Genomic DNA, 26,914 nt, shown 5'->3' with positions numbered 1-26,914 from the left:
GACGTGACACATCTCATCAAGAAGAGGCCTAGCATCGATCCCTGGACTTGACCATTAATCTTGGACTCCCGGTTTTGACCACCCCCACTGTTCGTTCTGATGGACTACTGGACCAGCCTTCAGTCTGGATGCGACAAAGACTCACCAAATGGAGTCCCAATGACGGCACCTGAACTAGACCTTACTGAACATGACCCATCCACCATAGCAGCACTCGCACTGCTGGATTTCCAGCAAGTTGTCGGCTGCAACTGACTGGCCGTGCTAGCTGTACCTACCCTGAACTTGCGGGGTATATCTCTCTCTCATTTTTTTTTTTTTTTTTTTTTTTTCCGGCTTTCTTCTGTTTCCTGCCATCCGTTCTTTACTCCTCCCCCCCTATTTTTCTCTTACAGAATGATTTTTTTTTTTTTTTTTTTTTTTATTTATTATTATTATTTTTTATTTTTATTTATTTATTTTTTTGTGGGGAGGTGGTTTTCGTCCACCCGCCACCCCACTCTTCTCTCTGGTGAGGCGTTGGGCATGCCACACTGTCATCAGGGGCCATCTTCTCTATTGGCCCCTTTCTTCTGTTTCCTACCCTCCAGTCTTTTTGCCTTCCTCCCTTACTTTTCTCTTGCACAACGTTTTTTTTTTTTTTTTTTTTTAGTTTATATATATATATATATATATATATATTTGTGTGTGGGTGTGTGTGTATATATATTTTTATATACACACACACTCATGCCCCCACAGGTCTAAATCTAAAAACATCAAAATTACTGCCCGACCTATTTGGCCCTAGAACAAGTTATCAGCGAACAACCCTACGCTCTGTTAAAATTACAACCGTTGCTCAAGAAACAGCGATCATCTCATTCTTAAATCTGGTCCTAGCCACTGAAATCCCAGGAAAGTAGGTGGCAGGACCCGCCAGAGTACTCTAGCTACAGTGGTACACCCGGTCAGCCTCCCCGTGGCATGGTGTGGTAACGTCGGGTCCCACTAGGGGCTCGGCGGCTAATAGACCGGAGGAACAAAGGGCACAACACAATACACAGCACATGACCCCCACACACTTCAAATCTCTGGCCCCGATACAATGTACACCCGCGGAGATGGGAGAAATCCCAGGAGCCGTTAGACACTAACATACCTTATACCTTATACCTTATACCCACTGGCAGATGCCAGGTTTGGTGCATTACAGCACAGACTACTGATACAGGCCCAGCTCCACGTGCTGAGAGACAGGCACCACGAATCAGCTATCCAGGTGCTAGCTGCTCCTTGGTGGTAAAGTGGCCTGACATAAACAACACATTCCCAAACACACACTAATATTATGTCAGGCACATTTTACAGTGATTCTGTATTCCATCACAGAGACATTAGTGGAGATAGGCATACCTAGGAGCCACCATAGATAGGGAACACACACTCTTTTAAAAACTCATCCTTCCCAAAGGATACGTATGCATGTGTATGTTTAAAAAATATGACTCTTGAAAAGGTTTCCTTTTCAAGGGTCAACAGGTCAGGTGAGAGTTGGAATTGGATTGGATTTTAGCCATTAGTCAATGGTGAGAGAATATGAATATCAGCGTTTGAACAATATTTTTATTGGTTACAGTGCTCATTGTTTCAGAAGGTATTACCTGACCATGATGTATTATCAGTGTCTATGGTAGGATACACTGCTGGATATTACTACTCATACAAGGAAATTTGTTTGCATTGTGCAAGAAGTGGTTATTCTTATGTTGATTGCTTACATAGGAACACAACATCAACTTGTGAAAATTGTTTAACTGTGAATTGCTGTGTGACTCGTTCTGTTTGGAGTGCTCCTTGTCCTTCATTTTGGAAATCTCTGCAGTTTGTTATGGGCAATACAGATTACATTAGTCCCTTATGAAAACTGAATTTAGTTGAATATGGGTGGCATGGAACACTATTTTCCTTTTCTCTTCACTGTGTTTTCTTTCCTGTCTTGCTTTTATACTAGTACTTTATTTTCTCTCTTTCTTTCATTTCACTCTGCATACATTACACTAGTCTAGTGTTTTTCTGATCTGTATGCTAGGTAGATGGGCATGTAGTCACCTGTGCTAGATAGTAGATCCCTGGCCTGGCTCCATGTGGAAGAGATGGAAACTAGCTCATGGCAGCTTGCTGTGAAGAGCTAGGCTAAATGGGCAGTCACTCGACACTACACTATGATACACTTACACCACTACACAGATTGGCCTTTATCTGTACAGTTTCTACACACCATAAACTCAGAGTTGTCATAGTTTTGTAGAGGCCATATACACACACCAACAAATTAAAAAAAAAAAGTTCTTTCTCTACACATTGTACTCCCTATATTAAAATTCTGCATCCCTTATATCTCAGTGACACCACGTCTCTGATATCCCTAGCACCAGTATACATGAATACACCAGTATACATGAATACATGACCAGTATACTGTTCTTACTCTTAGTTACCCTAATACAGCCCATGTATTTCATTGTTCCACAATGAGCAACTGTAGGCCTTGAAATTCCTGGTACCCTGCTTTTTGCTGCATGTCCCAATAGAAACAGTAAAAGAATCATTTCTTTCTCTGACTGGTGTTATTGTTGCTCCTTTAATGTGTCTGATCCCACCAACCAGCAATTTTCTAACCCACCTAGTACTGCTTTGATGGCATCTGCAAATATTCTTTATTCTCTATTTAAGTGTATCCTATCCCAGTAGAAGCATTCTCTCCTGTTAATATGCACAGGCTATGCTTAGGACGGTGTTGAACCACATTGGGCCACTTGATGTTTATGGATTAACTGTTGATGACCCTGCTCAGGTTGTGGACAGATTGAATAGGTATTTTGCATCTACATTCACATACGAGGAATTCTTTAGGTTAGGGGATGCCAGAAGTTTAACAAACTTTAACAAAGTGCTAAATGACTTTGTGATAACTGAAAAGAAAGTGGAAGAGAAATTGTTGAGGATGGACATAAAAAATGCAGATGGAATCTATCCAATTATATTAAGGGAGGCAACAAAGGAGGTAACAAAACCCTTAGCCATAATTATGAGAGCATCTTTGGATTCAGCGGAGGTGCCGATGGAATGAAGATGTGCAAATATATGCTCATTTCATAAAGGGCAATCAAAAGGTGACATGAGTAATTACAGACCTGTAATTTCTGTTCCAGGGAAAATAATGGAATTGCTGGTTAAAGAAGTAATGCAGGACCATTTGGACAGGCAGACAATTATACTGCAATCACAGCATGGATTTATCAAGGGGTGATCTTGTCTAACCAATCTGGTAGGTTACTATGATGCAGTGACCAAGGAACTGGAATGCAAAAAATAATTTTGACATGATATATTTGGATTTCAGGAAGGCTTTTGATACTGTTGCACATAAAAGGCTGCTGTACAAACTGGAGAAATGTAGCATTAAGGTCAAGTTACTGCTATGGATAAAGGGATGGTTAAGTGGAAGAAGACAGAGAGTGGTTGTTTATGGGCATTGTGGAATGAAGAAGTGCAAATATATGCTCATGTCATAAAGGGCAATCAAAAGGTGACATGAGTTTCCCAGGGTTCAGTACCATTGCTGTTTTAAATAGTTATCAATAGTATTGATGAAGGTATACCGTATTTCCTCATGTACGCACCTTAGTTTTGGGGCTCGAAATTTGAAAAAAAAATGTATTACATCAAGTTATTGAACTCAAGTCTGGTGCATGTACGCATGCTTAGTCCATTCCATTTCATGAACCTGAAGCACCAATTGTGTCCTCCTTTGAAATCAGTAACTTCTTTTTCATCAGAAATTCTTCTTGCCTCATGCTGAACCATCTTTGTGGACACAGGAATTCCAATTGCCCTTTGCTCCTCAATCCCTATCTTCAATTCCGTCTCTAAATCAGGCCATTTTGCTGACCTGCCTCTAATGGCCTTCTTCTGCCGTGGTGTTTTCAGTAGGGTTTCTTCTTCCCGTAGCCAGTCTCAGTTGGAGGAGGACCAAACTTACGTTCAGTAGCACGATTTCCATTCACTTTTGCAAACTGGATCACTTTTAACTTGAATTCAGCACTGTAAGAAAATCTTTTCTGAGCCATTTCTGGTCAGAATGTGGCGAAACGTAACCTAATATACCGGTAACAAGTGTGAAACAATGAGCGCAAAGACAACAAGCTCAAAAAAGCGGGACATGCAAGTAAAAAAATCTACAACCACTGTATAAGACGCACCCAGTTTTTAGCCCCCAAATTTTTTGAAAAAAAGGTTCATCTTATATATGGGGAAATATGGTATATATCAGGCATAATGTCTAAATTGGCACATGATGCAAAGGTTGTCAGGGTGGTTAACGACAGTCATCTGGGTGAACTACTGCAAAAAGATCTAGGAAAATTAGGTTCGTGGGCTGAGTGAGAAATGGCAGTTGAAGTTTAACATCGACAAATGAATGGTACTGCACATGAGCAGCAGTAACCCCAGAGTAACTTATCAACTGTGTGGTACTGAACTCAGGGTAGTGGAGAGTGAAAAAGACCTGGGGGGGGGGGTAATTGTGCAGTTAGATATGAAATTCTCTGAGCGGTGTAGATATGATGACAGGACAGCTCAAGGGGCTCTGTCAATGATATACAGAAACTTCTAGCAGGGATAAGGAGATTATCCCTTTGTATAAGATATGGTTAGGCTATGCTTGACTACTGTATACAAGTCTTACTTTAGGAAGGTGTAGTTCTACTGGAATGGGTGCAGAGAAGGGTAATCCAATTGGTGAAGGGAACAAAAGGATGCTCTTACCTAGAAAGGTTTCGGCTCTGCAAATTGCACTGTCTCGAGACCAGGCACCTGCTAGGAGATCTGATTGAGATGTTTAAAGCCTTGACTGCATTGAGTAAACTGAATGTTAATGGTATTCTTCCAATGCTGAGACACACACGAGGGGGCATAAATTCAAGTTGAGGAAGGTTGGTCACAGGATAGATGTGTGGAAGTTGCCTTCAGCCAGTGGGTGGTTGATACTTGGAACAGACTTCCAGTCATTGTTGTGGAAGTGGATGGGTTGAATAAATTCAAGGGAGAACTGGACAAATTCTTGGAGGTTACGGATGGGTGAACAGTTTTTTTTTTTTTGCTGATGCTATATGGGCTTGATTTCTTGCATCATTTGCCATTACTACTGCTATTACTACTACCTCAAGAGCCATTCACAATCTCTGCAGGGCTAAATTGATTGACAAGGCTCTCATGTACTGCTTCCTAACAGTATTAAATTTGAAAGTGTGCAGAATTGTACACAATTAATTAATGTTAAATTTGTCAATATGATAAATGCATTGTGATATACTTCTAAGTATATATAACAGACGGTTAACTGAATAAAAGAGTCATTGAATTAGATAATTAAAGCAGTTAATATATTTATATAATTATATCTGAATGTTTTGTAAGTTGAACTGGAGTTCTTAGGAAGGTATAATTTCATTTAATCTGAGTGATATGTAGAAATAAATATTTCTTGCTTATAGGCTTGTTTCCTCCAACTTCTGGAACAGCTAAAATAAATGGTTATGATATACATGAAGAATTTTCTGAGATTCATCATGAATTGGGTATATGTCCTCAGCATGATGTGCTCTTTGATGACCTCACTGTTGAAGAACATTTGTACTTCTTTTGTAAAGTAAGTAAAATAATACATTATTATTATAATTTAGGATAATCCACTTCAGAAGGGTGCCTGAGATGGATGGGATCTGTCCGGTATCTGTCCGGAGGGAGGGCGGCAAGGAGAGTGAGCAGGCCCTTGGCCATAATTGTGAGAGCATCCTTGGACTCATAGGAGGTCCTCATGGATTGGAGATGTGCTGTTGTGTCCCCAATTCACAAAGAGCAACACGAATAGTTACAGACCTGTCGGTTTGACTTCTGTTCTGGAGAAATGGGGAGTCACTGATTGGAGAGGCGGTGCAGGATCATCTAGAAATGCAGCATAAATTAATACAACAATAAATTAAATTATTGAGCAACTGCATACTCTCTCTCTCTCTCTCTATTTGTCTATCTGCTGTGTTTAATTTCCCCATCAGGTTTGCTTATTCTTTAATTTTATAGTTCTGATTGCATGCAAGTAAACATGACTTGATTATTGCCTGCATGTATAGATAATGCATTTTGTCTGATGTGATATATTTTTTTTTTCTTCAGTCATTTATTTAGTTCATAAAAATATCTCATTTCAAAACCAAATTGTACAAGTCCTATCACAGCAAGCAGTGTTAAGAAGTTAAAATGAAATGAAGTATAATAGTAAAATAAATTATTATAGTAAAGCCTGAGCTTTACCTTATTTATCAATTCAGTTGATACTTAGTTGATAATACGAAAACTCAGTTCTGTTCTGTGGGAGTTTTGCATACATTAAATGTGTGATCCAATATGAGCTAAGAAGAACCAGAGCAGTATTTGGTTCTTGAGAACCAGTAGGGTCTATTTTTAAATGTGATTTAAAAAAAAAAAAAAAAAACCTTAAAAGAGAAACTTGTCTAACTTATAGTGTGTCATCTGCAGTGAAACCAAACATGCAGGGGAAAAAAAATCCTTATTTTCATAAGTTGTTATGATCATCAGACCATTCTTTTGGAACTTAAACACCATAACCAAAACTTGAAGGTTATATAAACAGTCATGCAGAAGTAATGTCATGCAGTGCATCTGCCTGTCACTAGTGACTGACATATGTACTATATGCCACTCCTTAATAAGCATGAAGGCCTACCTTTTTGTGTGAATGATAATTTTTAGAGAAACTTGGAGAGAGAGGTCGGAAATGATAAATTCTTTTTGGCAAGACTACTTATGCAGCAGAAGCTTCGTTGGCATGATAAATGGATGTGATCAATTATCCAGAAACTATGGATCAAAGTTCTTGCTGTTTATCTTATTCATGAATATTCCAGTTAGCCTCAGAAATTCTGACTGTTATAATCCATGCAGATTATGTAATATTTTTAACAGTTGCTAAAGATCTCTTTCTCAAAAACATCCTTAGTCAGCCAACTCTTTCTAATGATGGGAAGATTATATCCATAGTCAAAGAGCTATGGCTAAAAACCGCTGAGCTGTGTTCAATATGGAAAAACAAAACTTACACATGATATTTAAGAATCATAATAAGCAAATTTGATATTATCATTCCTTATCCATTATAATATTGAACATGTTTGCCTTGGATACACTGTGCACAGGGCATGTTGCATTACAAGCTTGCAGTTAGTAAAAATACTCTAACTAAAGACCTCTCTCTTTCCCAAGAATCAGTTAGTTCTTCCTCAAGATTAACAGTTTTTAGTAATAATCTGCATTTTATATCTTTAATTCCTTAGAATCTTGTTTTTAAAAACAACAAGAAGTTTGACAAGCACCTTGTCAAACTTCCTGTTGGGTGAAATATAATTTCTTGAATATATAGTCAGTTGTTTTGTGGAAAATTCCAAAAGATGCATTGCATTCAAGCCCTTCTTCCCCCTTGATTGGCAATGAAAATGCAATGGAACAAAAGCAATCTGATTGAAAAATCAGATTGCTTTTGTTCCATTGCATTTTCTGTATTGATGTGTTCAATAGGTTTATTAATGACTGAGTTTACTTTTCTGTTCTTAAAGTAATCATTTTAGGATGTAAATTCAAAAACTGAAATGTGTGTGTGTAACAAATTTTAGCTGGAAATTGTTGCCCTAAACCCTCGTCTTGATTGTCTTAAGGTGAAACTTTTCTGTTTCCAAAATGAGCTAATAAATGTTCTAAGCCTACTCTAATTTATCTATAATAGGACTTACATCCATATTTTATTTTATTGTATTTTACTTTTTCTAAAATAGGTCATTTAGAACCTATTTTGTAACCTTCCAGAATGGCATCCATTTATAAATAATATGTAACTTTATCATAACATAGAGTGGTGGTCCACATTTCATATAAATTAAAAAAAATTTTTTTTTTTTAATTTATAGTATTTAAGTATAAAACTTTTAAATATTAAAAATATTCTTCTTTATTTAGTTGAGAAAAAGTTTCATAATTTATATTATGATTGCAGCTAAAAGATTATTTATCAGATCTTGTAAATTCTGAAGTTGATCGCATGATTATTGCTGTTGGTCTAGACAATAAACGACACTCCTTGGCCAAAACACTTTCAGGAGGTATGAGGCGAAAGTTGTCAGTGGCTATGGCACTTGTAGGTGGTTCAAAGGTAAGCTAATTTCAATACTTTTAAATGATTTACATTCATAATTTTTATATAAATTATGCATTTATGTAGATTAATTATTTTATAAATACTTTTATAAATAAGTAGCTATATATATATATATATATATAGCAATTTTGACTAGTCTGAATTTCACCAAACAAAGTATTGGCTACAATACAGCATGTATCAGTCACCGTTTGCATGGATAATATTTCGTCATTCACAGAAGTTCCATTCACAGCTTTTGAAGTTAAACATAAAAAAGGCAAATGGGGTAGATGGGATCTATTCAGTTATATTAAGGGATGCAGCTAAGGCGATAAATAAATCATTGTCCATAATTATGAGGGCTTTTTTACATTCAGGGGAAGTCCTCATGGACTGCAGATGTGCGAACGTAATCCCAATTAAAATGGCAGATTAAAGGGTGACACAAGCAATTGCAGACCTTTTAGCTTAATTTCTGTTCCAGGGAAAATAATGGAATAACTGGTTAACAAAGTAATGCAAGGCCATCTAGACAGAAATGCATTTATACTGCAGTCATAGCATGGATTTTTTAATGGGGTGAGCTTGTCTGACTATTCTGATTGAATATTATGATACATATGCAAAGGAACTGGATGCAAAAAATAATTTTGATATCATATACTTGAATTTCAGGGAAACCTATGATACTTGTTGCACATAACCCCAGGGGCTCACATCTGGCGAGCACACCAGGGTCCTGAGCTGGATATCATCATTTTTCTTTTTCTTGGTGATTCTCTTCTCTTCTCTCTCTCTCTCTCTTGGAGTAATTTAGAAAAAAAAAAATTTTTTGACTGGTAATTATTATTATTAGCCATATAGTGCAAGGATGCCTCAGGCATCCTTGCACCATATGGCTAATAATAAACTGCTGTACAAATGGGAGCAATATGGCATTAAGGGCAAGTTACTGCTATGGATAAAATGATAATTAAGTAGTAGAAGACAGAGAGTGGTTGACAGTGGACGCTGCTCTTCATGTACTAATGTTATTAATGGAGTCCTCCAGGGTTCGGTGCTGGGCCCATTGTTGTTTTCTATATTTATTAATGATATTGATGAAGGCATATTAGGATTAACGTCCAAGTTTGGAAATTATACAAAGGTTGGCACTATGGTTAATAATAATGATAGTATGCTACTGCAACAGGATCTAGAAAAACATTGGGTAGTAGTAACTGCAGAGCAAAGTACCAACTATGTTGTACTACACTTAAGCTGTGGCCACACAGAGCACTACGTATGCTATGTTTGCTATGCACAGTGATACATAGGCCAGCTTTGAACAATATTTCTTAATCGGTATGAAAAGCCTAATAGTGTCCATGATTAGTTCATTGAATGCTTTCCACTTAGAAGTTGCTGTTGGTAACATCATCAGTTTGTCCCACTGTACAGAATTTAAAAACTGTATGAGACCACTGTAGTCACCTTTGTGGAAGCAGAAATCCTTTGCTTTACCCCTGATGGTAATTATATCTCTAATATATTAAAAAGTAATATATTCGAGTAATATATTTAGTGTAATAGTAGTAGTAGTAGTAATAGAGGCATGTGATGCAAGAAAGCAAGTGTATGAGCTTATGCAGCATCAGCCAAAAAAAAAAAAACCCACACCATTCCCTCCAAATGCCTGTTCTGTTCCTCCTTAAATTTATTCAACCTATCAACTTCCACAACGACAGATGGAAGTTTGTTCCAGCAATTAACCACCCGCTGGCTAAAGGCAAATTTCCACACATATATTCTACATCTGTCTTTTCTTAATTTGAATTTATGCCCCCTTAGGTTCGTAATCTGAACAAGTGGAAGGATCCCATCAGAATTCAGCGTGCTCAACCCATTCAAGGCCTTGTACACCTCAATCAGATCACCGTGCAGGTGCCTAGTCTCCAGCCACTGCAATTTGCAGAACTTAAGCCTCTCTTGGTAAGAAGATCCCTTCATTCCCCTCACCAATCTTGTTGCCCTTCTCTGTACACGCTCAAGTAAATCTACATCCTTCCTAAAATGAGGCCTCCAGACCTGTATGCAGTACTCAAGGCGTGATCTGACCATTGCCTTATACAGAGGGACAATCACCCCCCTTTTCCCTGCTAGCAAAATTCCTATATATCATTGACAAAACCCCATGACCTGCCCTGGCAGCCTGTCTGCATTGCTCAGAAAACTTCATATCTGACTGCACAATTACTCCCAGGTCTTTTTCATTTTCTACCACCTTAAGTGTAGTACCACACAGTTGGTACATTTCACTGGGGTTACTTCTACCATATGCAGTATTTTGCATTTGTCAAGGTTAAACTTCAGTTGCCACTTCTTAGCCCATCTGCCCAAATTATCTAGATCCTGTTGCAGTAGCACACTGCCATTACTGTTATTAACAACCCTGCCAACCTTTGTATCATCTGCAAACTTCGACATTAAGCCTGATATACCTTCATCAATATCATTGATAAATATACAAAACAACAGTAGACCTAACACCGAACCCTGTGGGACTCCACTAATAACATTAGTCCACGAAGAGCAGCACCCATTGATTACCACCCTCTGTCTTCTCCCACTTAACCATCCTTTTATCCATTGTAGCAACTTACCTTTAATACCATTCTGCTACAATTTGTACATTAGTCTTCCATGCGCAACAGTGTCAAAAGCTTTCCTGAAATCCAAATATATGATATCAGAAATTTATTTTTTGCATCCAGTTCCTTTGTAACCACATCATAATATCCTATCAAATTTGTCAGACAAGACTTTCCCTTAACAAACCCATGCTGTGTCTGAATTATTGCTTCAGTCTTGTCTAGATGATCCTGCAATACATGTTTAACCAGTGACTCCATTATTTTACCCGGAACAGAAGTTAAACTAACTGGTCTGTAATTACTCGTGTCACCCTTTGATCCCCCTTTGTGAATTGGGGATACATTTGCACATCTCCAGTCCGTGGGAACCTCCCCTGAGTCCAAGGATGCTCTCATAATTATGGCTAAGGGTTTGCTTAGTTGCTTTGCCGCCTCCTTTAATATAACTGGATAGATCCCATCCATCCTGGTTGCCTTTTTTATGTTTAACTTCAACAATTTCTTCTCCACTTTGCTCTCAGTTATTACAAAATCATTAAGCACCCTGTTACAATTTATTAAACTTCTAGCATTTTCCTTCCTTAATAACTCCTCATGTGTGAATGTAGATGCAAAATACTCATTCAGTTTGTTTGCTATCTGAGCAGGATCATCAACAGTCGAACCATCGATGTCAAGTGGACCAATCAGATTCATCCCCTTCCTTTTAGAGTTTATATAAGTAAAGAAATTCTTGCTGTTTTTCTTAGCATCTTTTGCCAAGGATTTCTCGTAGTCTGACTTCGTCTGCCTAACCTCCTTTGTGACCTGATTACAGACTAGCTTATATCTGCCATACGCTTCTGAGTCGCTTGATAATTTATATGCATCCCATGCATTTTTCTTCTCTGTTATGAGTCTCATTAGTTCATTTGATAACCATTTAGGCCTAACCTTGAACAATATTTCTTAATAGATAATATAAAAAGTAATATATTTCGTGGAATGCTTCCAGCCAATCCTCTCCCATATGCAAAGAACAAAATAAAATGAAAAAGGTGAAAAAAATGAATCAATGAACTCCCCCACCCACAGAGACACAACCAAATCAGACGCGCAAAGGAATCGAATGTCGAGAGCCCCAACCCCACCCCAAAACACATCAAATCACCACAGCAAGACCACTAGTGCAAGAAGACACCATGTCAGAATAAATAGCCAAAACTGCCTCCAACAACAAACAACCAAAATCACAATTAAAAAGAATTAATGTTAAAGTTTGCAGATAATACAAGAGTTGGCATGACTGTTAATAACAGTAATGACAGTATGGTGCTGCAGCTGGTGCTGCAGCTGCTGCTGCAGCTGCAGCAGGATCTATTAAAGTTGGGTAGATGGACTGAGAAGTAGCAACTGAAGTTTAACATTGAAAAATGCAAAGTACTGCATATGGGTAGCAGTAACCCCCGAGAAATGTACCAACGATGTGGTGCTACACTCAGGGTAGTGGAGAATGATAGAGACCTTGGGGTAATTGTGCAGTCAGATATGAAGTTTTCTGAGCAGTGCAGACAGGCTGCCAGAGTAGGTCATGAGGTCTTGTCATTAATATACAGGAATTTTGGAAGCATTGATAGAGAGGTGATTATCCCATTGTATAAGGCAGTGGTTAGGCTACACCTTGAATATTGTGTACTGGTCTGGAAGCCTCATTTTAGGAAGGATGTAGAGTTGCTAGAACGAGTACAGAGAAGGGCAACAAGACTGGTGAAGGGAACAAAGGGGTGCTCTTATGAAGAAAGACTTAAGTTCTGCAAATTGCAGCTTCTGAACTCTTGGCACCTGCGAGGTGATCTGATTGAGGTGTATAAGGCCTTGAATGGATTGAGCAGGCTTAATGCTAAGGGGAATCTTCCTCTTGCTCAGATTACAAACCTGAGGGGGCATAGATTCAAACTGAGGAAAGACAGTTGTAGAATAGATGTGTGGAAGTTTGCCTTTAGCCAGCGGATTGTTGATTACTGGAACAAACTTCCATCTGTTGCTGTTGAAGTTGACTTAAATAAATTCAAGGCAGAACTAGACAAACATTTGAAATGAATGGATCAGTGAAAAATGGGAAGGGTTTTTTTTTTTTTTTTTTTATCTTTTTGGCTGATGCTGTATAAGCTTGCTTTCTTGCATCATGTGCCTCTATAATGCTAATGCTATTAAATGTGTGGAAATTTACCATCGGGTGATTAATTGCCAGAACAAACTTTCATCTGCCATTGTGGAATTTGATAGGTTAAATAAATTGAAGGAAGAACTGAACAAACCTTTAGAGGGAATGAATGTGTGAAATTGTTTTTTTTTCATACATCTCATACGCTTGCTTTCTTGCATCACATGCCTCCATTACTACTACTACATGCATGAGGTTGCTGAACATTATGTAGGCAGTTAGCATTAGTTGAGGCATATGATGCAAGAAAGCAAGCTTATACAGCATCAGCCAAAAAAAAACCATCCCATTTCACCCATCCGGTCACTCCAAATGCTTGTCTAGTTCAGCCTTAAATTTATTTAAGCTATCAACCTCCACAACAATAGAAGGGAGTCTGTTCCAGCAATCAACTACCTGCTGACTAAAGGCAAACTTCCACACATCTATTCTACAACTGTCTTTCCTTAATCTGAGCAAGCAGAAGTATCTGCTGAAACTATTCAAGACCTTATACACCTCAATCAGATCACCTCGCAGGTGCCTAGTCTCCAGATGCTGCAACCTGCAGAACTTTCTTCATAAGCACACCCCTTTGTTCCTCTCCCCAATCTTGTTCCCTTCTCTGTACTCATTCTAGCAACTCTATATCCTTCCTAAAATGAGGCCTCCAGATCTGTATGCAGTACTCAAGGTGTGGCCTGACCGTTGCTTTATACAAAGGGATAATCACTTCCTTGTCTCTGCTATAAAAATTCCTATATATATTGACAAAACTCCATGACCTGCTCTGGCAGCCAGTCTGCACTGCTCAGAGAACTTCATATCTGACTGAACAATTATCCCCCAGGTCTCTTTCATTCTCCGCCTCCCTGTGTGTAGTACCACACAGTTGGTACATTTCTCTTGGGTTACTGCTACCCATATGCAGTACTTTGCATTTGTCAATGTTAAACTTCAGTTGCCACTTCTCAGCCCATCTGCATAACTTTTCTTTTTTTTTACTGTCATTAACAACCCTGCCAACCTTTGTATCATCTGCAAAGATTTTCATTTTGAGGCAGATACAGGAAAAGCATTTGAGTATAATATACACTTATTTAACCTATATGTAGATTCCAAATAAGATTTTGATTCACTGAACAGAGAGGAAATGATAAATGATCTCCTTCTCCTGGGCATACCTGCAAAGATCGTTGGGCTCATAAAAAGCAACCCTGGCTGGCTCTAAAGCAGTAGTGAGAATTGACAGTAAGTTGACGACTCCCTTTGACATTAATGCTGGTTAGGGAGATGCACTCTCTATTGTGTTATTTAACTTGGTTTTAGAGGCAACTGTCAGAAAATTGGAAGTGACTGGACACAGGCACAAAAACAGTGCAGGTCTGTGCATATGCTGACATTGCTATTATCAGTAGGACTAAAGGAGCACTGGAGAAAACAGTGGCAGGCTGGATAGTGAAGCACAAAGAAGAGGACTTAGGATAAATGAAGCGAAGACAAAATATATGGAAGTCCGGAGAACATGAAAATAAGCAGATAACATGGAAAATTTAAGAACCAACAGCTTCTCGTTTGAGCATGTTCAAAATTTTGCCTATCTAGGTTCGCAGATAAACCAATCCAACTCTATTACTAATGAAATGAAGTCCCGTATCCTGAGTGGAAACAGATGCTTCTTTGCACGTGAAAAACTAATGAAGTCCAGAGTATTGAACAGACATTTAAAATTAAGGATATACAAAAGTCTCATTAGACCAGATGTAACATACGGTTGTGAAGCTTGGACATTAACGAGTAAAGATGAGTGGTTGTTGAGAGTGTTCGAGCGTAGAATTTTGCAAAAAGTCTTTGTGCCCATACATGATGTTGATGGATCCTGGAGGATCAGAATGAATCGTGAACTTGACAATCTTATTCAGGGTGCAGGCATCATCAGATTTGTGAAGAGCCAGAGACTTGACTGGTTGGGACATGTTATGAGAATGGATGACAGCAGAACAACTAAGAGGATAATGGAATGGAAACCTATCAGTAGGAGGGCAAGGGGAAGACCACGGAAAAGATGGATGGATGACGTAGAAGAGGACTTAAAGACAACGAGAATAAGAAGTTGGAGAAGTTTGACTTCAGGGAGGGCTTACTGGTGGAACATCGTTGGGAAGACTAAGACCCACTCTGGGTTATAATGCTAGAAGCAGCCCCTGTTGCTCACAAAAGTACTGTGGATCAAAAATAAACAACTTCCAAAAGGAAACAATAAATCAATACTAATTGTCACTTAGAAAGTATAAACAATAGACTGAAACATTTCCTCATCTGTGCCTCATATATTGACCAATGAAACAAAAGAATAAACAAACAAACCATGTCCATCACACAGCCGCCAAGATCGCAGCGTACAGATAAGTGCAAACGATACGTATTGCGGAGACATCATCTCTGAAATCACTTAGGCATTTAATTCCTATGAAAAGCAAAAGTGATTGAATTAAATCACACCATCTTCCTTTTATCAAAATTTCTCACTCACTCTTAATATAATATACCTATATATTAAAAATCAGTTGTCTCAGGGGAAAAGAAAACCCAATGGGAGAAATTAAATATTAAGGAATAAGATGTTATCAGGTAGGGTTGAATTTTGGATGGCCACAAACCGTTGCAATACCCATGATTCCTACCCCCAAACCAATTTTTGCCCCCATTGAGAACCTCTGCTCTAGAATGATTTTTGGAGTATGATCATGTCCTTTATTAGAAAAAGAGTATTCTAAGTTGGATATTAGAGAAGAGAAGAAAAGATTTTCAGAAGAAATTTTGAGAGAATTTGGCAAAGTCCTGGAGTGGTTCCAATTTGTTGTGAATTACTTGTATGTTAGCATTAGCATTAGTAGAGGCATATGATGCAAGAAAGCAAGCTTATTTCAGCATCAGCCAAAAAAAAAAAAAAAAACACAACCACTACTCCCATTTCACCCCTCCGTTCGTTCGAAATACCTGTCCAGCTGAGCCTTAAATTTGTTTAGGCTATCAACTTCAACAACAAGTGATGGAAGTCTATTCCACAAACCAACTGCCCGCTGGCTAAAGGCAAATTTCTGCACATCTATCCGACATCCGTCCTTCCTCAATTTGAATTTATGCCCTCTCAGGTGATTATTCTGAGCAAGAGGAAGAATCCCATCGGCATTGAGCATGCTCAAGCCATTCAAAGCCTTATACACCTCTATCAGATCACTCGCTGATGCCTAGTCTCCAGACTCTGTAATTTGCAAAACTTAAGCCTTTCTTCGTAAGAGCAACCCTTTGTTCCATTCACTAATCTTGTTGCCCTTCTCTGTACTCGTTCCAGCAGCTCTACATCCTTCTTGAAATGAGGCCTCCAGATCTGTATACAGTACTCAAGGTGTGACCTGACCAATGCCTTATACAAGGGAATAATCACATCCCTATCCCTGCTAGAAAAATTCCTGTATATCATTGACAAGGACACCATGAGCTACTCTTGCAGCTCGTCTGCACTGCTCAGAGAACTTCATATCTGCCTGCACAATTACCCCCAGGTCCTTTTCATTCTCTACCACTGTCAGCGTAGTACCACAGAGTTGATACGTTGATCTGGGGTTACTGTTTCCCATATGTTAGTACTTTACATTTGTCAATGTTAAACTTCATTTGCCACCGCTCAGCCCATCAGCTCATGTTGATGCCAGATTTGGGAGTTAATGAAGAAGGCTAGGAAGTGGCCAGATTTAGGAGTTGCACAGGCAATGATTCTCAGGGCATGGTTAGAAAGTTAGATTGCAGCAGTTGGGTTAAAAATCAGATAAAAATTCCAGGTGTGGAGAGCCAGAGGATAGTTTACATATTTTGTTACATTGTGGTATTTATCAAGATTTAATAAGACAACAGCTTTTTGCTGTGACAAGAGACTTTTCCTTGGAGCAGTTACCAAGCCCTTTTTAATTTTGGATAATTATAGAGCATTTTTATTATTTGTGTCTGAAGTTTTTAAATGAAGGGATATGGTTGATATGTGATCAACTTATGGTTTTATTTATACATTGTTTTTTTTTTTATTGATGTAAGATAGTGTATTAGATAGGGGCCCACATCTGGTGAGTATTGGCTTACACCCAGGGTCCTGTGCTGGATATCATCATTCTCTTTCTTGGTGATTTCCTTCTACTTTTGCTCTCTCTCTCTCTCTCAGAGATAACTCGAATTTTTTTTTTGGCTGGTGCACCATATTGCTAATAATAATAATAATAATAGTATTTGGTATATAGTGTATACATGAATTGAAAAAGGTTAAGACAAATGTTGTGTGTTAAAAAGTCTAAGATAGTAGAAACTTGTCTCCCATTGGCAGGGATAGTAACTCTCCTACTATGCCTGACTGGTTCAGGCAGTAGCAGAGGCTAAGAGGTTTTAAAATTTTTTATGAATATTTTAGCATCAATGAACGTGAGGCTCCGAGGATGCTTTGTGTATATATGATATGTACATTTTCAATATCTTCTTCAATATGTGTATATATATAATATGTGGGGTGTTGATGTGAATATATGTAGGTGTACATATGCAATTGTAATTTTATTCTTATATTTTTTGTGCTATTCGTAATATATTTTTTTGCCATACTGGAATATAACACACACACACACACACACACACACACAGAGGATGATCATTTTAAATAGAGCCTGTTAATATTAACTGGCTGGATCTGTGTGCATAAATACATTTTGTAATATATAAATGAGGTGGGTTTCATTTATGCCCACGGTATATTATAAGTTGTGTTTAAAGTTGTCAGCACTTCTGTATGCCTATTAACATAGTGCCATTACAACATGACAAACTTTTTTTTCCCTCCTGAAACTACTTTAGCATGAAGTTTTACGTTGCTTGTCATAGGATATTCATTGAAGATTTCCTAATAAATAGCCTCCAAGTAAAACAAGCTATTTTTAGAATCATTAAAAAATTTTAAATTGAGAAGCACAAGAGAAACAGGTTAGTGCTGTTGGATGAGACTTTAGAAGAGATCCCATCCACCCCAGGTGCCTTTCTTATGTTTATCTTCAAAATTTCTCTTCCACTTTCCTCTTGGTTATTACAAAATCATCTAGCTCACTGCCACCAGAGTTTAGTTCACCTCTGGCATTCCCCTCCCAAGCGTTTGTGATACTTAGCCTGCTAATCTGATTATAATGACCATTCTCTAGTAGGACTTGGTTAGGTTATAAATTTGACCTATTCTTTTTATAATGCTGCTCTATTGAATGGCATAGTGCTAAGCACTTCCTTTATGCAGAGACAGTATGCTACATGGCAGCAGTAGCAGCAGCCCATGCAAAGTCACAATTGGGAGTGTTCTTTATGCAATGCTATTTCATTGTATATTCAGTTTTATAATATGAATTGAAATTAAAATTAATACAGTGAATTACATTAATTATCTGTAAATAAATAAATAAAATGTGTATAATTTTTTTTATATAGATAGTAATTTTAGATGAACCAACATCGGGGATGGATCCTTCAGCTCGCCGTTTTACATGGGATCTTTTACAGGCTGAAAAGGAAGATAGGACAATTTTATTAACTACTCATTTCATGGAAGAAGCTGATGTTCTAGGGGATAGAATTGCTATTATGGCAGATGGCAAGCTCCAGTGTTGTGGTTCTCCACTCTTCCTAAAAAAAAAATATGGTTTGTAAATTTCTTTGTACAACAGTTTTGTTTGTTTAATTAATTGAAAATGGAACAACATTAAAAGAAAATTTTGATAATTAATCCTGTCTCCAGAGATATTCCCTGTCAAATGCACTATTTATAACAAACCTAATAACTTAAGTTCAGAGAATTCAGCATTGGAATCTTTAAAATAAACTTTTTATCATCAGAAAACTTGATTATCACAATAAACTTGGTATTAGTACAGTGAGTAGTTGTAATTGGCCACTGATAATCAATAAACTTGATTAGCAGTGTCCAGATGTAACTACTCTCTCTGTTCTATCACTTAATCATCATGTAATCCATAGTAGCAATTTGCCCATAATGTGCCCATTACTCAAATTTTATACAATAATCATTCATGTGGAACGGTATTAAAAGGCTTCCTAAAATCTTAGGCATATGCCAGAATTATTCTTTATATTCATTTCCTTTGTGATCTAATGGTAGTTAATCAGATTTGTAAGGGATGAACTTCTCCTAAGAAAACTGTCATGTGATTGCCCCTTATACTTTCTTTGGTACAGAAGTCAACCTTACAGATCTGTAATTATTCACTTCACCATTTGAGCCAGCTTTGTCAATAGGAAAGACATTATTTTCAGCTGTATTATTTTTAGATCCATTTGCCATTTTCATTTGTTAACAATATCATCAATTATTCTACTGATAAACCATTATTCTACTGAAGAGAATTTTAAGAAATTGCTAAGAACTTATATGTAATATAAATTTGTAATTGCTTTTGCAAAAAAAAAAAATCCCTTCCCTTTATCCCATGATGGTAGTTATTTCCTTGTTCCCTCTTCCGCACCTGCATTGATGGTTGGTGTGGGAATAATTTTCAAACCTCCTGCTATGTAGACTCTATTTCTTAAAATTGTGTGTTTTTTTTTTTTTTTTTTTAAATTTTTCTGTTTAAATTCAGTAGTGCAGTAAAGTAGGTAAAATTGTTTCTTATTTGGCATTTGAAATTGCTCAAAAATTGATCAATGTAGGAGAGAATTTCTGCCACTATTGTTTAATATTCATTGGATTAATATAAAGATGACAGTAATACTATTTAATATTCTTTTATGTAATTCCCTAGGAATACAAGGAATATAATTAATACAGTAGACTGTCAAAATAATGGCACCCCAAATAATGGCACATTCGAGCTAACGGCACATTGAGATCAGATGTTTACATACAGCGCAGATATCTTGCAGTGCTGATAAGAGAAAATGGCATCACATGATTACTGTATTTGTTTAAGTTTGCCATTTTGAAAGTGAATTCTGTACCGTTACCATGGATTATACTGCCATTTTTACATTTATTTTAAATTAAAAAAATCCTCACTATGGCTCCTAAAGTTAATAAACATCATACAGAGAAGAAAAGAAGAACATTAAAGCTTAAGAAAAGAAGAACATTATATCAGCAAACTTGATATAATAATAGAAAATAGAATTGGACATAAGTAGAAGTATATTAATGGCAGCATTATAATATTGAATCATCAACATGTTTATGTTTTTTATGTGCAGCTAATAAAATTGCATTCTTAATGTCTCTGTTTCTTATTTAGCCTCATTATTTCTGTATTAAATATATTAAAAATAAAACTTTCTAGATAATGGAAAAATCAAAATAATGGCATCTTGAATCCCCAAAGGTGCCATTATTCTGAAAGTCTACTGTATTAGAAGTGTTTTTATTAAGTTTGCAAACTGTAAATTTATGCAATACAAATGTAATTGTGTAACTATATAAAGTACGTAACATAATCTTGTAGTGTAGTGTAGTACATACTACTGTTTCATAACTTGGAAATAGTGTAGTTTATTAATTTACTTATATATCTTATTTTAGTGTGGTATTTTTAATATAAATTTCAGTTAAAATCATGCCTCAGACTAGAGCAGCAAAGAAAAGCTCAAAGTAGCAGGATTGCTTCCTTGTTACTTTGAGCATTCCTGCTACTTAGCTTTGCTTCCAAGGGCAGTTCTTCTGTGTATCATGGCATTTAATAAATGCACTATTTGTTGATTATTTGTAAAGTTATATGTAGCAGAGTCATGATACAGCCAAAGGGGTATGCCTTTATGTGTTTTCATTGCAAAGAATATGAGGAGATTAATTGCAAATTCAGCATTCTGCTTGTTAAATATGAGAGCTTGAAGAAATTTCAATGAGGAACTCATCAAGCACTCACTCAGCTACCCAGCTTAACACTTAAGTCCATTTGTACATCAGACAGTATAGCAGCATTCCCCAAGGTAGTAAGCACTAGTCTCATAAGAGGTAGCTATTATTGATGAGAGGAAAATGGAATATATTGTACAAAAAAGATAGGTGAAATAGTGCCAGGGTATGTCTGCTAGGGCAAAAGTATAGGGCATTGAGAAAAAGTCATGAGTAAGGATTAAATTTGAAAATGCCTACAATTCTGCACAGGCTAATCAGAGGGGCACATTATGAGAATCTTGTCAATTTTGCACAAAGCTTGTGGGATAAAATTTTTCTCATGGTTTGTTTTTAAAACAGGAAAGACTGTTTTTACAGGTATGGGATACACTTACCTGTAAAATAGGAGTGCAAGAAAATTTGCTAATGCTATTGAGGCAGTGTTAGGTGGGTTATAAAACTCCTAGTTTGGCAGGAGGATACACTGACTAATAGTTTAATGGCAATTGTAAATAAAAGTAAAATTGATTCTTGCTCTGCTCTCATTGGGATATGCAGTGGGCTGTAAAATAAGGTTTGAGATTGCTGGGTCTGGTAGGGATCCTCACGGGGAAAAAGTGCATATATTAACTGTGTTAGTGTTACTAAGAAAAGATGCATGAACACACATATATATATATAACCTTAAAGAAATTAAAACAAGAGACTTATCAAGTACTCAGCCACAACAGCATCGAATTAATGCTAGAAATACATAAATAAATTTGAAGTATTGGTCATCAAATGTGAACATTGAAAGATATCGGAAGCATAGTGCAACTCAGACACAGAGAATGTAGAATTTGAATATGGTAAATATGTGTGTAGAAAGGATAGACAGAACATGGGGGGAGGATATGCTCTAGTTAAGAGTTATATAGAATCTAAGGCACTCCACCCAGTTGAAGGGAAGTATAATGTTGAGACAGTTTGGAACAATGTGACACAAGTACCGTGAAAATAAAAATAAGCGTAGGTGTATGTTATAAGCCAAATAACTGTGATAACTATAACAAACAACTATGCAGGATGAAATGGGGCAGTAAATCAGAATGCCTTTTAATGTGGGATTTTAAATTTTCTGATATTGACTGGAGACTAGGCACCTGCGAAGTGATCTGATTGAGGTGTATTAGGTCTTGAATGGTTTGAGCAAGCTCAGTGCTGATTGGATTCTTCCTCTTGCAGAGATAAAATTCTGCACCTGAGGGGTCATAAATTCAAATTGAGGAAAGATGGTTGTAGAATAGATGTGCAGATATTTTCCTTTACCCAGCAGGTGGTTGATTGCTGGAACAAACTTCTATCTATCGTTGACAGCTGAAATAAGTTCAGGGCTGAACTAGACAAACTTTTGGAGTGAATGGATGGATGAAATGGGAAGGGTATGTTTTTTTTTTTTTTTTTGGCTGCTGCTAAATAAGCTTGCTTTTTTGCATCATGTGCCTCTACTAATACTAATGCTAACTTGTGGGCTGATCACTCACACAATAGTGCAAGTTTTCTGGATTTACTGGATGACTTTTTTCTGAATACAAATTTGTATCAAAAAGAGAAAGCAATATTCTTCATTTAATTATCAGTAGTGCCTCTTCATTCATTCAGAATCTCCAGATAAAGGAAACACAAGGTGTCAGTTATCATAATATGTTGATGTGGGATTTCTTAAATATATAACCACTAGCAAAGGGAAGGAAATTTGCTTTCATGAAGGTAACTATAATAGTCTTAGACAGTTCATAAATTATTTTCATGGAATCAATCTCTGACAGTACCAACTGCAAATTCTAAATAGGAAGCATTCAAACAATATCCCTTACCAACAAAAGGATATTGCTTGAGTTTTAGACCTATATGGATTTCATATGAACTGATGAGACAAGGTGGTCCTAGTGGCAAACATGAAAAATGCAGTGGATGATTATAAATTATCTGGGGACACAGAAACCTAGATTAAGTATAAACTAGTCTGAAACCAGGTTACTAAAGGTTTAATTAATGCAAAGAATTCTTTTGCTTATGTTGGCAGTAAAAAGAAAAGACTGAACCACATTGGTCCACTGGATATGAGTGGAATAACTGACAGTGATCATGTTCTGATTGCTGACAAACTGAATAAATATTTTGCATTTACATTCACGTGTTAAGAAGTTTTTAGGGATGGTATTCAGAAGTTATAACTGTGAGCTGAATGAAATGATTTAATGATAATTAAGAAGAAATTTGAAGAGAAATTGTTGAGGCTAAAAGTAAACAAGGCACCTGAAGCTGATGAGCCTATCCTATATATTAAAAGAAGCAGCAAAAGAGACAAGCAAACCTTTCATTGTAATTATGAGAATATCCTTGGATTCAGCAGATGTAGTACACTGGTATGCAAAATTTAAGGACCAGTCAGGTTTTCAACTGTATCTTCTCATAGGAGTGGTCTGAATATGGGGAAAGCATACCAAAGGAACCTCTTGAGGTACAGAAATGATAACGGAAACAACACCGACACAACAACGGAAACAAAATGGTACAGAGGGACTTTATTCAAAAATGGCAACATAGCACTGGCTATCATGATACAGGTGCATCACTGCCAAAGATGGAACAAAGGGAAAAGGTGATCCTTAGTAGGAGATATGGCCACCCCTAACGTTGATGCAGGCTTTGCACTGCCTGTCCATATTAGAACAATGTTGTTGATAAGTTCTTACGGTAACATCATCCATTCCTCTCTCAGTGCCATCTTCAGCTGGTGAACGTTTCCTGGTGGGTGTGGATGTGCTGCTTGGTGGCTCCCCAGAGCATCCCATATGTTCGATGGGCTTTAGATTGGGGGAAATGGGCAGGCCAACCCATACGAACAATGTCCTCACTTTCCAAAATCATATCAACAGCTGCAGTGCGATGGGGTGTGGCATTATCATCTATAAACACGAACTCGGGGCCAATGGCAACTCGGAACAGACGCGCATGGGGACTCGGAACAGATGCACATGGGGAAGGATTACTTCAGTACAGTAGCGTGTACCGGTTACATTACTGCCTTCCGGTATCTGGAGTTGTGTATATCCATCCTAGTTAATGCCTTCCCCAGACAAGAACACCTTGACCACCATATTGATCCCTTTTAGTGATGCTTGTTACCGTGTGCCAACTTGTTGCCAGATCAGCTGACATCCAGAATCGCTGCTGAGATTGAATCTACTCTCATCAGTAAAGAGTATCTTAAGTAAAGAAGTTAAGATTTTGTGGTTGTAACCTTTAGAAATAGTATCGGCCCTTAAGTTTTGCACACCAGTATAGTAATAATGGCAAATAATGCAAGAAAGCAAGCTTTATAAAGCATCAGCCGAAACAACAACAAAAAAAAATAATAATAAACTACACAGATCACCCATTGTTCCAACAGCCACCCATTGTTCCAACAGCCACCCACTGGCCAAAGTCAAACTTCTGCACATGTATCCTGCAGCCATCCTTCCTCAACTTGAATTTATGCCCCCTCATTTATGTAGTCAGCAAGGAGATTTGCCCCACCTATTCATAAAAGAGGATCAAAGGGTGATGTGAGTATTTAGATAACTGTGCAAGCCTGATTTTGGTTCCAGAAAAAAAAAAAATGGAGTTGGTTGTTAAAGAAGTAATGCAGAATCATCTTGACAGAAATATAGTTAAATAGCAATTGCATTATGGATTTGTTAATGGGAAATGTTGTTTAATCAATCTAATTAGCTACTGTAATGCAAAGGAACTGGGTAAAAAATATAATTTTGACCAACATATTCTTAGGTTTCAGTAAAGCTTTTGATCCTGTCCTGCATGAAAGACTGCTGTACAAATTGGAGCATATTGGTATTAGAGATACATTACTGCTATGGATGGTTGAGCGAACAGACGGTAGTTTTAAATGGATGCTGCCCTTGGACTGTTGTTATTTAGTGGTATCCATCAGGATTTAATGCTGGGTCCCTTACTGTTTTCAGTATTTATTAATGATGTTGATAAAGGCATATCAAGTTTATTTTCTAAGTTTGCAGATAATAAAGGTTGGTAGGGTGGTTTGTTACAGGAATCAAGGCATATTAATGCAAATGACATAGAAAATTAAACTGGTAAGCTGAGAAGTGGTAATTGAGGTTTAATATTTGAGAATAATGTGTCTTTTCTGTACACCTTGAATGGTACCACATTAAATTTAATGGAAATTGAAAAAGATCTAGGGGTAATCTTACATGAGGTTCATTGCAGGCAGGCTGCCAGGACAGCTCTTGGGGGCCCATGCAGTCAATGATAAATAGAAATTTTGCTAGCAGAGAGGAGAAGGAGGAGGTGATTATCCCATTGTTTAAAGCAATAGTTTTCTCCAACTTTAGCACTGCATACCAGTCTGGAAACCTCATTTTAAGAAGGCTATGGAACTGTTGGAATGGATGCAGAGAAGATTGTTGTTGTTTGTTTGTTATTAGAAGGCTATATTGTTCCGGGGATATGCGGTGGTTATTCCCTGACCTTTCCACATCCTCCGTATTTGGTGGGCACGGGCTCGAACACCAGTCTAATCAAGAAGCGTGTACTATGCACTGCTGCTCCTGCCCACCTGGCTACAGAGGCACCTTGCAGAGAAGAGCAACAATATTAGTCAAGAACACAGAAGGATATTCCTACCATGAAAGACTTCAGCTCTGCAAATTGGAAACTCAGTACATGAGAGAACACCTGGTTGAGGTGTTTAAGGCTTTAAATGGATTGAGTATACTAAATGCTGATGGGATCCTTTTTCTTTCTCAGAAAACACGTAAGGAGACATTAACTTAAATTGAATATGGATGGCTGTAAGATTGCTATGCAAAAAATTGATTTTAGCTGGTATAAACTTTCTTCTGGTGTTGTAGAAGTGAATAGGTTGAACAAATTTAAGGAAGGATTACACAAATTACTAGAGGGAATGTACAGAAGAGTGGGTAGTATTTTTAGCTGCTGTTGTGTTAGCTTGCTTCTTGGCATTTAACACTATTATTAATTATTACTAATACTATTATATGAATATATGTGGTAAATCACTGTCAATAATCAGATGAAGACTATTGCTTCTCTAACAACTTAGCAGACAATCAGCAAATCCATAAATGCTGTGTTGCTGAGTGGGTTGCCAACTCACAAGTTCCAGTACATGGAACAGGTGCATCACAGGGGCTAACATCTGGTGAATATGAGCTTGGCACACCCAGGGTCCTGAGCTGGATATCATTCTTCTCTTTCTTGGTGATTCCCTTCTACTTCTGACTCTTGTTTTCTCTCTCTCTCTCTCTCTCTCTCTCTCTCTCTCTCTCTCTCTCTCTCTCTCTCTCTCTCTCTCTCTCAGGGTGCCTCCATAGCCAGGTGGGAAGGAGCAGCAGTGCGTGGCACACACTTCTTGATTAGATCGGGGTTCGAGCCCATCACCACCAAATACGGAGGATGTGGAAAGGTCAGGGAATGACCACCGCATATATCCCCGGAACAATATGGCCTTAGTTGCTAATGCTCCTAAAAACCAAATGACTAACTAACTCTCTCTCTCTATTTTTTATTTATTTTTTTTTTGGCTGGTGCAGCATAAGCCTCAGGCTTGCTTCCTTGCACCATATAGCCAATAATAATAATAATCAATATCTGTTCTGTTTTTACTCTTGTTTAAACAGAACACTAACAGAACTCTTATGACCATGTATGGTAAAAAAAGTTTATATTTAATCAATTTGACTGCAATCATTATGCCATACTTAGTGATCACATGAGATCAATCTATGATCAACTCAAATGTATGCGTTACTACACTTCTCTGTTGACTACTCAGCCACATCATATCCCCCCTCCTACGATGAGCCATTCTGATATACTGGCCCACTGTTTTTGTC

General features: G+C 37.5%; 1 protein-coding gene across 1 annotated transcript in view; it reads left to right on the top strand.

Annotated features, from left to right (window-relative positions):
• Nucleotides 1-26,914, top strand: part of LOC150076806 (phospholipid-transporting ATPase ABCA3-like) — a 354,775-nt gene that overhangs the window by 195,854 nt on the left and 132,007 nt on the right. The window contains exons 11-13 of the mRNA XM_090385684.1: nt 5,538-5,692; nt 8,108-8,263; nt 18,578-18,788. Of these exons, the coding sequence (XP_090241810.1) occupies nt 5,538-5,692; nt 8,108-8,263; nt 18,578-18,788 (522 nt within the window). The remainder of the gene's footprint in view (nt 1-5,537; nt 5,693-8,107; nt 8,264-18,577; nt 18,789-26,914) is intronic.

The sequence above is a fragment of the Mastigoproctus giganteus genome, chromosome 12 (assembly GCF_048544385.1).
Source record: "Mastigoproctus giganteus isolate SK-2022 chromosome 12, ASM4854438v1, whole genome shotgun sequence".
Classification (NCBI taxonomy): domain Eukaryota; kingdom Metazoa; phylum Arthropoda; class Arachnida; order Uropygi; family Thelyphonidae; genus Mastigoproctus; species Mastigoproctus giganteus.
This window is presented reverse-complemented; position numbering and strand designations above follow the sequence as displayed.